Raw genomic sequence first — 14,262 nt, 5'->3', positions numbered from 1 at the left:
TATATTTTTTTTTTTTTTTTTGCTTTGTCAGTCTCCCACGTTTGCGAGGTAGCGCAAGGAAACAGACGAAAGAAATGGCCAACCCACCCCCATACACATGTATATACATACGTCCACACACGCAAATATACATACCTACACAGCTTTCCATGGTTTACCCCTGATGCTTCACATGCCTTGATTCAATCCACTGACAGCACGTCAACCCCGGTATACCACATCGCTCCAATTCACTCTATTCCTTGCCCTCCTTTCACCCTCCTGCATGTTCAGGCCCCGATCACACAAAATCTTTTTCATTCCATCTTTCCACCTCCAATTTGGTCTCCCTCTTCTCCTCGTTCCCTCCACCTCCGACACATATATCCTCTTGGTCAATTTTTCCTCACTCATTCTCTCCATGTGCCCAAACCATTTCAAAACACCCTCTTCTGCTCTCTCAACCACGCTCTTTTTATTTCCACACATCTCTCTTACCCTTACGTTACTTACTCGATCAAACCACCTCACACCACACATTGTCCTCAAACATCTCATTTCCAGCACATCCATCCTCCTGCGCACAACTCTAACCATAGCCCACGCCTCGCAACCATACAACATTGTTGGAACCACTATTCCTTCAAACATACCCATTTTTGCTTTCCGAGATAATGTTCTCGACTTCCACACATTCTTCAAGGCTCCCAGAATTTTCGCACCCTCCCCCACCCTATGATCCACTTCCGCTTCCATGGTTCCATCCGCTGCCAGATCCACTCCCAGATATCTAAAACACTTCACTTCCTCCAGTTTTTCTCCATTCAAACTCACCTCCCAATTGACTTGACCCTCAACCCTACTGTACCTAATAACCTTGCTCTTATTCACATTTACTCTTAACTTTCTTCTTTCACACACTTTACCAAACTCAGTCACCAGCTTCTGCAGTTTCTCACATGAATCAGCCACCAGCACTGTATCATCAGCGAACAACAACTGACTCTCTTCCCAAGCTCTCTCATCCCCAACAGACTTCATACTTGCCCCTCTTTCCAAAACTCTTGCATTCACCTCCCTAACAACCCCATCCATAAACAAATTAAACAACCATGGAGACATCACACACCCCTGCCGCAAACCTACATTCACTGAGAACCAATCACTTTCCTCTCTTCCTACACGTACACATGCCTTACATCCTCGATAAAAACTTTTCACTGCTTCTAACAACTTGCCTCCCACACCATATATTCTTAATACCTTCCACAGAGCATCTCTATCAACTCTATCATATGCCTTCTCCAGATCCATAAATGCTACATACAAATCTATTTGCTTTTCTAAGTATTTCTCACATACATTCTTCAAAGCAAACACCTGATCCACACATCCTCTACCACTTCTGAAACCACACTGCTCTTCCCCAATCTGATGCTCTGTACATGCCTTCACCCTCTCAATCAATACCCTCCCATATAATTTACCAGGAATACTCAACAAACTTATACCTCTGTAATTTGAGCACTCACTCTTATCCCCTTTGCCTTTGTACAATGGCACTATGCATGCATTCCGCCAATCCTCAGGCACCTCACCATGAGTCATACATACATTAAATAACCTTACCAACCAGTCAACAATACAGTCACCCCCTTTTTTAATAAATTCCACTGCAATACCATCCATATATATATATATATATATATATATATATATATATATATCTTTTTCTTTTTTTTTTAAACTATTCGCCATTTCCCGCGTTAGCGAGGTAGCATTAAGAACAGAGGACTGGGCCTTTGAGGGAATACCCTCACCTGGCCCAATTCACTGTTCCTTCTTTTGGAAAAAAAAAAAAAACGAGAGGGGAGGATTTCCAGCCCCCCGCTCCCTCCCCTTTTAGTCGCCTTCTACGACACGCAGGGAATACGTGGGAAGTATTCTTAATCCCCTATCCCCAGGGATCATATATATATATATATATATACATATATATACACATATATATATATATATATATATATATATATATATAGATATTAAAATATATATATATATATATATATATATATATATATATATATATATATATTTTTTTTTTTTTTTTTTTTTTTGCTTTGTTGCTGTCTCCCGCGTTTGCGAGGTAGCGCAAGGAAACAGACGAAAGAAATGGCCCAACCCACCCCCATACACATGCCTTGATTCAATCCACTGACAGCACGTCAACCCCGGTATACCACATCGCTCCAATTCACTCTATTCTTTGCCCTCCTTTCACCCTCCTGCATGTTCAGGCCCAGATCACACAAAATCTTTTTCACTCCATCTTTCCACCTCCAATTTGGTCTCCCTCTTCTCCTCGTTCCCTCCACCTCCGACACATATATCCTCTTGGTCAATCTTTCCTCACTCATTCTCTCCATGTGACCAAACTATTTCAAAACACCCTCTTCTGCTCTCTCAACCACGCTCTTTTTATTTCCACACATCTCTCTTACCCTTACGTTACTTACTCGATCAAACCACCTCACACCACACATTGTCCTCAAACATCTCATTTCCAGCACATCCATCCTCCTGCGCACAACTCTATCCATAGTCCACGCCTCGCAACCATACAACATTGTTGGAACCACTATTCCTTCAAACATACCCATCTTTGCTTTCCGAGATAATGTTCTCGACTTCCACACATTCTTCAAGGCTCCCAGAATTTTCACCCCCTCCCCCACCCTATGATCCACTTCCGCTTCCATGGTTCCATCCGCTGCCAGATCCACTCCCAGATATCTAAAACACTTCACTTCCTCCAGTTTTTCTCCATTCAAACTCACCTCCCAATTGAATTGATCCTCAACCCTACTGTACCTAATAACCTTGCTCTTATTCACATTTACTCTTAACTTTCTTCTTTCACACACTTTACCAAACTCAGTCACCAGCTTCTGCAGTTTCTCACATGAATCAGCCACCAGCGCTGTATCATCAGCGAACAACATCTGACTCACTTCCCAAGCTCTCTCATCCCCAACAGACTTCATACTTGCCCCTCTTTCCAAAACTCTTGCATTCACCTCCCTAACAACCCCATCCATAAACAAATTAAACAACCATGGAGACATCATACACCCCTGCCGCAAACCTACATTCACTGAGAACCAATCACTTTCCTCTCTTCCTACACGTACACATGCCTTCCATCCTCGATAAAAACTTTTCACTGCTTCTAACAACTTGCCTCCCACACCATATATTCTTAATACCTTCCACAGAGCATCTCTATCAACTCTATCATATGCCTTCTCCAGATCCATAAATGCTACATACAAATAGTAGTATGTTTGAGGAAAGGAACCTGGATGTTTTTGCTCTGAGTGAAACGAAGCTCAAGGGTAAAGGGGAAGAGTGGTTTGGGAATGTCTTGGGAGTAAAGTCAGGGGTTAGTGAGAGGACAAGAGCAAGGGAAGGAGTAGCAGTACTCCTGAAACAGGAGTTGTGGAAGTATATGATAGAATGTAAGAAAGTAAACTCTCGATTAATATGGGTAAAACTGAAAGTTGATGGAGAGAGATGGGTGATTATTGGTGCATATGCACCTGGGCATGAGAAGAAAGATCATGAGAGGCAAGTGTTTTGGGAGCAGCTGAATGAGTGTGTTAGTGGTTTTGATGCACGAGACCGGGTTATAGTGTTGGGTGATTTGAATGCAAAGGTTAGTAATGTGGCAGTTGAGGGAATAATTGGTATACATGGGGTGTTCAGTGTTGTAAATGGAAATGGTGAAGAGCTTGTAGATTTATGTGCTGAAAAAGGACTGATGATTGGGAATACCTGGTTTAAAAAGCGAGATATACATAAGTATACTTATGTAAGTAGGAGAGATGGCCAGAGAGCGTCATTTGATTACGTGTTAATTGACAGGCGCGCGAAAGAGAGACTTTTGGATGTTAATGTGCTGAGAGGTGCAACTGGAGGGATGTCTGATCATTATCTTGCGGAGGCTAAGGTGAAGATTTGTATGGGTTTTCAGAAAAGAAGAGTGAATGTTGGGATGAAGAGGGTGGTGAGAGTAAGTGAGCTTGGGAAGGACACTTGTGTGAGGAAGTATCAGGAGAGACTGAGTACAGAATGGAAAAAGGTGAGAACAATGGAAGTAAGGGGAGTGGGGGAGGAATGGGATGTATTTAGGGAATCAGTGATGGATTGCGCAAAAGATGTTTGTGGCATGAGAAGAGTGGGAGGTGGGTTGATTAGAAAGGGTAGTGAGTGGTGGGATGAAGAAGTAAGAGTATTAGTGAAAGAGAAGAGAGAGGCATTTGGACGATTTTTGCAGGGAAAAAATGAAATTGAGTGGGAGACGTATAAAAGAAAGAGACAGGATATATATATATATATATATATATATATATATATATATATATATATATATATATATATATATATATATATAAAAGATTTTGTGTGATCGGGGCCTGAACATACAGGAGGGTGTAAGGAGGGCAAGGAATAGAGTGAATTGGAGCGATGTGGTATACAGGGGTTGACGTGCTGTCAGTGGAGTGAATCAAGGCATGTGAAGCGTCTGGGGTAAACCATGGAAAGCTGTGTAGGTATGTATATTTGTGTGTGTGGACGTGTGTATGTACATGTGTATGGGGGGGGGGTTGGGCCATTTCTTTCGTCTGTTTCCTTGCGCTACCTCGCAAACGCGGGAGACAGCGACAAAGTATAAAAAAAAAAAAAAAAAAATATATATATATATATATATTATCCCTGGGAATTGGGGAGAAAGAATACTTCCCACGCATTCCTCACTTTCTAAAAAGGGAAACATAAGAAGGAGTCATGCGGGGAGTGCTCATCCTCCTCGAAGGCTCAGATTGGGGCGTCTAAATGTGTCTGGATGTAACCAAGATGAGAAAAAAGGAGAGATAGGCAGTATGTTTGAGGAAACGAACCTGGATGCTTTGGCTGTGAGTGAAACGAGGTTCAAGGGTCAAGGGTAAAGGGGAAGAGTGGTTTGGGAATGTCTTGGGAGTAAAGTCAGGGGTTAGTGAGAGGACAAGAGCAAGGGAAGGAGTAGCACTACTCCTGAAACAGGAGTGGTGGGAGTATGTGATAGAGTGGAAGAAAGTAAGATCTAGATTGATATGAGTAAAACTGAAAGTGGATGGAGAGAGATGGGTGATTATTGATGCATATGCACCTGGGCATCAGAAGAAAGATCATGAGAGGCAAGTGATTTTGGGAGCAGCTGAGTGAGTGTGTTAGTAGTTTTGATGCATGAGACCGGGTTACAGTGATGGGTTATTTGAATGCAAAGGTGAGTAATGTGGCAGTTGAGAGAATAATTGGTGTACATGGGGTGTTCAGTGTTGTAAATGGAAATGGTGAAGACCTTTGTAGATTTAAGTGTTGAAAAAGGACTGGTGAATGGGAATACCTGGTTTAAAAATAGAGATATACATAAGTATACATATGTAAGTAGGAGAGATGGACAGAAAGCATTATTGGATTACGTGTTAATTGATAGGCGCTTGAAAGAGAGACTTTTGGATGTTAATGTGCTGAGAGGTGCAACTGGGGGGATGTCTGATCATTATCCTGTGGAGGCAAAGATGAAGATTTGTAGAGGTTTTCAGAAAAGAGGAGAGAAAGTTGGGGTGAAGATAGTGGTGAGAGTAAGTGAGCTTGGGAAGGAGACTTGTATGAGGAAGTACCAGGAGAGACTGAGTACAGAATGGAAAAAGGTGAGAACAAAGAACATAAGGGGAGTGGGGGAGGAATGGGATGTATTTAGAGAAGCAGTGATGGCTTGTGCAAAAGATGCTTGTGGCATGAGATGTGTGGGAGGTGGGCAGATTAGAAAGGGTAGTGAGTGGTTAGATGAAGAAGTAAGATTATTGGTGAAAGAGAAGAGAGAGACATTTGGACGATTTTTGCAAGGAAATAATGCAAATGAGTAGGAGATGTATAAAAGAAAGAGGCAGGAGGTCAAGAGAAAGGTGCAAGAGGTGAAAAAGAGGGCAAATGATAGTTGGGGTGAGAGAGTATCATCAAATTTTTGGGACAATAAAAAGATAATTTGGAAGGAGGTAAATAAAGTGCGTAAGACAAGGGAACAAATGGGAACTTCAGTGAAGGCGGCTAATGGGGAGGTGATAACAAGTAGTGTTGATGTAAGGAGATGGAGCGAGTATTTTGAAGGTTTGTTGAATGTGTTTGATGATAGAGTAGCAGATATAAGGTGTTTTGGTCGAGGTGGTGTGCAAAGTGAAAGAGTTAGGGAGAATGATTTGGTAAACAGAGAAGAGGTAGTAAAAGCTTTGCGGAAGATGAAATCCTGCAAGGCTGCGAGTTTGGATGGTATTGCAGTGGAGTTCATTAGAAAAGGGGATGAATGTATTGTTGACTGGTTGGCAAGGTTATTTAATATATGTATGACTCATGGTTAGGTGCCTGAGGATTGGCAGAATGCTTGCATAGTGCCATTGTAATAAGGCAAAGGGGATAAAAGTAAGTGCTCAAATTACAGAGGTATAAGTTTGTTGAGTTTTCCTGGTAAATTATATGGGAGGGTATTGATTGAGAGGGTGAAAGCATGTACAGTGCATCAGATTGGGGAAGAGCAGTGTGGTTTCAGAAGTGGTAGAAGATGTGTGGATCAGGTGTTTACTTTGAAGAATGTATGTGAGAAATATTTAGAAAAGCAAATCGATGTGTATGTAGCATTTATGGATCTGGAGAAGGCATATAATAGAGTTGATAGAGATACTCTGTGGAAGGTATTAAGAATATATAGTGTGGGAGGCAAGTTGTTAGAAGCAGTGAAAAGTTTTATCGAGGATGTAAGGCATGTGTACGTGTAGGAAGAGAGGAAAGTGATTGGTTCTCAGTGAATGTTGGTTTGCGGCAGGGGTGTGTGATGTCTCCATGGTTGTTTAATTTGTTTATGGATGGGGTTGTTAGGGAGGTGAATGCAAGAGTTTTGGAAAGAGGGGCAAGTATGCAATCTGTTGTGGATGAGAGAGCTTGGGAAGTGAGTCAGTTGTTGTTCACCGATGATACAGCACTGGTGGCTGATTCATGTGAGAAACTGCAGAAGCTGGTGACGGAGTTTGGTAAAGTGTGTGAAAGAGGAAAGCTGAGAGTAAATGGGAATAAGGGCAAGGTTATTAGGTTCAGTAGGGTTGAGGGACAAGTCAATTGGGAAGTAAGTTTGAATGGAGAAAAACTGAAGGATGTGAAGTGTTTTAGATATCTGGGAGTGGATTTGGCAGCGGATGGAACCATGGGAGCAGAAGTGAATCATAGGGTGGGGGAGGGGGCAAAAGTTCTGGGAGCATTGAAGAATGTGTGGAAGTCGAGAACATTATTTCGGAAAGCAAAAATGGGTATGTTTGAAGGAATAGTGGTTCCAACAATGTTATATGTTTGCGAGGCGTGGGCTATGGATAGAGTTGTGCGGAGGAGGGTGGATGTGCTGGAAATGAGATGTTTGAGGACAATATGTGGTGTGAGGTGGTTTGATCGAGAAAGTAACAATAGGGTAAGAGAGATGTGTGGTAATAAAAAGAGTGTGGTTGAGAGAGCAGAAGAGGGTGTTTTGAAATGGTTTGGTCACATGGAGAGAATGAGTGAGGAAAGATTGACTAAGAGGATGTATGTGTCAGAGGTGAAGGGAACGAGGAGAACTGGGAGACCAAATAGGAGGTGGAAAGATGGAGTGAAAAAGATTTTGAGTGATTGGGTCCTGAACATGCAGGAGGGTGAAAGGCTTGCAAGGAATAGAGTGAATTGGAACGATGTGGTATACCGGGGTCGACGTGCTCCCAATGGATTGAACCAGGGCATGTGAAGTGTCTGGGGTAAACCATGGAAATTCTGTGGGGCCTGGATATAGAAAGGGAACTGTGGTTTTGGTGCATTATTACATGACAGCTAGACTGAGTGTGAACGAATGTGGCCTTTGTTGTCTTTTCCTAGCATTATCTCACGCACATGCGGGGGGAGGGGGTTATTTTTCTGATGTGCTGGGGTGGCGATGGGAATGAATAAAGGCAAACAGTGTGAATTATGTAGATGTGTATATATGTATACGTCTGTGTGTGTATATACATATATATGTATATGTTGAGATGTATAGGTATGTATATTTGCTTGTGTGGACATGTATGTATATACATGTTTATGTGGGTGGGTTAGGCCATTCTTTCGTCTGTTTCCTTGCCCTACCTCGCTAACGCGGGAGACAGCAACAAAGTAAATATAAATATATGCTGCGAGGCAGCACCAGGAACAGACAAAAAAGGCCACATTCGTTCACACGCAATCTCTAGCTGTCATGTATAATGCACCAAAACCACAGCTCCCTTTCCACAGCCAGGCCCCACAGACCTTTCCATGGTTTACCCCAGATGCTTCACATGCCCTGGTTCAATTCATTGACAGCTCTTTGACGAACTCTTGCTTACTTTACATGTGTTGATTAAGTTTGTGTTACTGGCAAGGACAATATAAAAAATGTTTTTACCTCTTGCTGTTTTTTTAATCAACTGTTCTAGAAAAGTTTCACCTGTTTTAAATTCTGTGCCCCTTGAATTGATAATATGAGTGCTTTGAAGGACTGCTGAATGTGTCTGATGAAAGAATTGCAGATGTAAGAATGGTGGTATGCAAGGTGAGACAGTCTTTGCAAGCAGTCTGGTGAAAAGAGAAAATGCAGAGAAAGCCTTGCATAACATGAAATGTAGCATGGTGGCTGACGTGGATGGAACTGTAATTGAATTTCTTAAGTAAGGGGGTGAGAGTGTTGTTAATAAATTAGTTAGGATTCTCAATGTATGTATGGTCCCACTGTATAAAGACAAGGGGGGGCAAAGGTGAGAATTAGCTTTACAGTGGTACTTGTTTGGAGAATCTTTCAGGTAAGCTGTAAAAGATGGTTGACAGCACAGAGCATCAGACTAGGGGGTGGGGGATAGCGTGGTTTCAGGAGTGGTAGAGGGTGTGGGTATCAGATATATGCTTTGAAGAATGCATGTGAAAAATACTCAGAGGATCAGAGGGATTTGTATGTGGCATTTATGGATCTGGCAAAAGTATATGATAGGATTGATAGAGATGCTTTAAGGACATCGCTATGAAAATATGGTATGCAATGAAACCTTTTAGAAGCAGTGTGGAGTCTTTATAGAGAAAGGCATGTGTGTGTGAGTGGGTAGAGAGGAGGGTGAGCGGTTCCAGGTGAAGGTGGGTCTGCAGCAGGGTTGCGTGATGCCACGTGGCTGTTTAATCCGATTATGTATGGGGTGGTTAGGGAGATGAATGCAAGGGCCTTGGCAAGAGGAGCTGGGGGTGTGGGAGCCTAGGAGGTGAGTCAATCATTGTTTGCTAATTATCTGACACTAGTAGCAGATTCAAGTGAGAAACTGCTGAAGCTGATGTCTGAGTATGGAAGACCTTGTTAAAGGATACAACTGAGGTTAAATGTGAAAAAAATTAAGGATATTAGGTTTAGCACTGAAAAGAGAAAGGCTGTTAGTAGTATTAATTTCAATGAAAGAATTGGAATCTTTTACATACCTGGGAGTGGATATGGCAGTGAATGGAACCATGAGAGTGGAAGTGAGACATAGGAAGGATGAGGGTGCGGTCTTGGGTGCACTAAGGAATATGTGGAAGAAGAGTTCTCTGTCTTTAAAGGGAAAGAAGAGTATGTATGATGGTATAGTAGTTTCATTGGTGCTATATGGATGTGAAATGTGGGTCTCAGACAAAAATATAAAGGACAGGGTGTTGGAAATTAAACGTTTGAGGACAATATATGATATAAGGAGAGTAGCCCCCCAAAAAATTATAGAGTAAGAGAGAGGTATGGTGTTATGACAAATATGTATGAAAGGGCTGAAGAGGGTGTGCTGAAATAGTTTGGACATATGGAAAGGATGACTAAGAAGGTAAACTTACCAGAAGAGCAGGAACAAAGAAAAAGGGAAATTAAGGAGGAGGTGGAAGGATAAAATGAGAGATGCTTTGATGGCTTGTGGCCTGAACATGCAGGAGGGTGAGAGAGGTGCAAGAGATAAAGCAAACTGGAGCAATGACAATTACAGAGGATGTTGTACTGTCAACGGGCTGAGCCAGAACATGTGAGTTTGTTGGGGGAACCACAGAAAGGTTTGTGGAACCTGATTGTGGATAGGGGGCTCTGGTTTTGGTTCACCATACGTGACAGCTGGAGATTTGATATGAATGGATAAGACCAGAACCTTGATGTAAACAAAACAGTTTGCAGTCAATTTTCAAATTCAGCTGAAATCATTTGCTCCCTTGATAATGTAACCATAAATCTATCATAACTTTTTAATAATAACTTGTTTTGAGCATATAATGTGTACATTTGAAGTAGATCTGTTCATTTACCCTTAGGAACTAGTGCCATAAAGAGGAAGGTTCAACTGAGGAAAATTATGCAGTTTTTGTTGGTAATGTCAAAAATCTTATTTATCCATGACAGAACTAACCAAAAAATTGCCATAATTGGAATGAGAAGTAAATTTAGCCCCTGATACACATAAAAGACCAGACCCTCGACATTGTGCAAATGAAAATAGATAAAAATTTCTTTAAAAATACTTTCATTGCATGCAGAAATATATGAAATACACAAAAAAGTAGGATATCAACCCCTATGTCATTCTGGTAGGGTGCAGAGTGAATAAAGGAGGATGGTTAATAGCAGCATGGTCACATTGTTTTCAGAACTTTGTGAATGTACAACATGAGTAAATGAAAAAAATACTTTAGCAATAAGTGAACACTAACATGGGACACTACGCAGTGTCAATGCACATACCTGAGGAGAGGAGGGGGAGCAAACATCACAGATGGTCCTTTCTCTTAGTGCTATGATGTGATTTGCGGGCTTTCACTTATGTACATAGGCAGCACATTATTCTTGCATAACATTTACTGATCAGTGGGCACATACTGAGAGCATTACAAAACCCCTATGCATGCACTTTGGGAGAAGAAGGTGAGCAGGTGGCATGGAGGTTCCATTCTCTCAGCTATATGATGTGATCTGTGATTTTTTCCAGGTGTGGTTTCATCTTCTACTCTTAAGGCTGAGCTTTGCCTACGTACAACTAAAGTAAATGCACAAGCAGTTTACTGATCAAATGAGGGTTGTGTGAAGCATCATGAAATGGCAATGCATGTCATTCTTCCAAGGTGATATGTGGGTAACTGAGGAGTGTGGGAATGCTGGTTCTGATGGGAGGCCAGTAGCAATGTACATGGCTCACTCGTGAAGTCATGTTTCACCTGGGAATTCCGATGAAGGTGGGATCATTTAAAACATGTGATGCATGGAGCAGTTTCATGGGAAAGCATCGTATGACACACAGAGCATTTAAGGGATTAATATCAGTGACTTTTAAAAAACTATAGTGCTTGATGTAACGTACATTTATATGACTGTCAATATTATGTATATATCAACTATCCTCTTGAGTCTAAAGAAGTATGTATGCAGATATCAAAGAGTGTGTTGTAGTATAAAAATGAAAAAAAATAAGGAAGAAGTGACAATATTGTTGTGTTTCCTACTCTAGCCAGTAGATGTAAAAAGTAAAAGGAAAATACAAAAGTTCTAGCATTATGCTGATATTGTTATCCTAGTCATGAAAAGGATTAATGGTGTATCAACTATAGCTGAGTTCTTACGGCAAAGAGATACTGATGATCAATACAGAGTTTGAGGTACATGCAGATGATTGTGAGGATGCTGCAGCTTGGAACAGTACAAGCATGGCTAAAAGGCATTTGGCTATAATAACTATTATAAAAATTGCTCTTTGCTAAGCCTTGTTAAGTCTTGTGAGTGTGGGCTTAAGCAAAAAGGAGCATTTCTTTTCAATCAGGATACAAGTGGTCACTCACCTTACTCCAGTGTTATATACAACTGATCGGAGATTGGGTGGTATGGAATCCTTGTTTTGGCGCCAACCTGAGAACTGTCTCTGAGCTTCTTTTATGGCATTTGGGTTACGACACTGTACTGCTGCTGATAATATTTCTGACCGCAGCAACCTGAAATTATATTTCAGTTATGTTACAGCTCAACATCTATGAATGGTGATGGGATGGTGATGAAGTGTAAGACTGCATGATCTAGGTATGGGAAATTGCCTATACTGAAGTTTTGGAGCTTTGTTCCTTAGCACAGTATGAAGACTGACCAGCTGGCTTTCCTGAAGTTTATGTAAATCTTTTTGGTGGTTATGCAGGTTGGATGAGCTGGAGGTAGAAGGACAGTTTGTGAACCATGCTCCAGGTGCTCCTTGTGCATAGTGATGGGAAGCAGAAGGTAATGTCTGGCAAGGATGGCTGTTGGAGGTGTTGGGTTGGGAGTCTGGTTAGTTGGTTGTGTAAGCTGAGGATAGTGAAAGGTTGTAGATGGTTTCTGAAATGAGTGATGGGTAAAGATGACTTTCCACTCACAGTGTAATCACAATCAGGGAAAGTCCGGAAACTTCTAGTCATACTAACAGCAGAATAAGTAAATATGCTTGAGTGCATGAGTGAAGTTTTCTTCTTGTTTCTTGGTCATGTTTTGGATATGGACTATTTTCTAACATCTTAGTTTGTGGCTTTTCATTTCTCTACCTAAAGTCAGGAGAGTAGGTCCTTTGAGAACCATTATCTCAATAAAACCAAAAAAGTCATTTTACTCATACTCAACATTTGCATATCAACACTTGATATTAGCACTAATAAATAATCATAATGGGTATCACTGCAAAACCTCAAATTCTGTCTGTTTGTGACAGAAGCCATGTGTGGGTGAGACACTGATGAGATAATTTCCTCAACTGCTCATCAGATATGCTTCAGTGGATGAATACCAGATGCTAATGTTTGATTTTGTCTCTAATTCATGAGATATATTAAAATCTTTAGGTTCAGACTGTAGCGACCAACTTTGGTGATATGATGAGCTAAAGATAACTGAGGAAGAAGCAGTCCTTCATTTAAGCCTAAGAAGCATGTTCACCTCAAAAAGCTTATAATGTTGATGATTACATTGCAATGATATTTGAGAAAACTGTACACTAAGAAGTGCTTAAGGTGAGATACTTGTACAAAGATACTTGTACAGCTCAGATATCTTGAGAAATGAGGAATCTGAAAAAACATATATGCCTTAGAACATCAGAAGTTTATGAATCATATACAGTTTGTACACCTACACAAGCATGGCATAAGGTATTGGCAAAGCTTGTAAAGCTGCATCATTCAAAAGACATATCCAACCGGTATATTTTTTCTTAAACAGTTTTAAAACCTTCACTTAAAAGCTTTAATAATCTGTATATTCAAGATGAATCAGATAAATTCCTGCTAAAAATATCTGGCTAGAATATGATGACAGCACATTACTAATCCATAATAAGTTAATAAGCAGAAGTAAATAAAAAAGTTGTTTTTTTTTGTATGACCTGCAATACCATACCCAGGATGTAGAGTTAACTGAATGACGGTGAACTTGCCTTATAATGGGCAATGTCCAATAGAAAATTACTAGAGAAAAACTGATCACCCTATCATGTAGCTTACATTGGTATTCTAAGATGGCTATGTTGTCTGATGCTAAGCCATGTCATAGGTATCATTTTAGCATTTGCTGGTAAATGCACACAAAATTCACTGAAATTATGTATGAAATCATAGGGGTTGCATACCGTTCTAGATGTGTTCCTTTGTCTTTCCACCCAATTCTTTCATAATGTGGTTCAACAAGCGTGCAGATGTATTCTAGCATCAGTGTGTGGGCTGGATAATTGAAGAGTTGTACCCACTGGAATAGGTGTCCAAGAGCCGTGTGCCATGGTGTGTACTTCGTTTCTTGCTTGAGGTACAAGCTTAAGTTGAGCGCTACAGTAGCACTGATGGTGCCTGCCCTAATGATAAAGAAACAAGATTATCACCTATACAATATCGAGGAATCAAACAATACTTCATCTCAGGTTTAAGGGTTACACTCATGAGAAACTAATATTCATAGATATACTATCAAAAACTATGATCATTACTATAAACGATTCAGGAAGAGACTGTGCTGAAAGTTTTACGCTTTTACAATGATTATGGTGGGTAATCACACAAAACATGAAAAAAGTATATAAACATATGAAACCTGAAAGTAAAGTTTGATCATTAATCTTGACTAAAATATAAAGGTCAAAAGACTGTAAAGTTAAAAAAAACAAGAAG

At 40.6% G+C, this 14,262-nt stretch overlaps 1 protein-coding gene across 1 annotated transcript in view; it reads right to left on the bottom strand.

Moving 5' to 3' along the window:
* Positions 1 to 14,262, bottom strand: part of LOC139755679 (endoplasmic reticulum aminopeptidase 1-like) — a 383,172-nt gene that overhangs the window by 75,922 nt on the left and 292,988 nt on the right. The window contains exons 13-14 of the mRNA XM_071674326.1: positions 13,731 to 13,949; positions 11,929 to 12,078 (exon numbers count right to left, since the gene is read on the bottom strand). Coding sequence (XP_071530427.1) covers positions 11,929 to 12,078; positions 13,731 to 13,949 — 369 coding nt within the window. The remainder of the gene's footprint in view (positions 1 to 11,928; positions 12,079 to 13,730; positions 13,950 to 14,262) is intronic.

The sequence above is a fragment of the Panulirus ornatus genome, chromosome 19, assembly GCF_036320965.1.
Source record: "Panulirus ornatus isolate Po-2019 chromosome 19, ASM3632096v1, whole genome shotgun sequence".
NCBI lineage: Eukaryota > Metazoa > Arthropoda > Malacostraca > Decapoda > Palinuridae > Panulirus > Panulirus ornatus.
The sequence above is the reverse complement of the archived record's forward strand: the minus strand, read 5'-3'. Positions and strand labels throughout refer to the sequence as shown.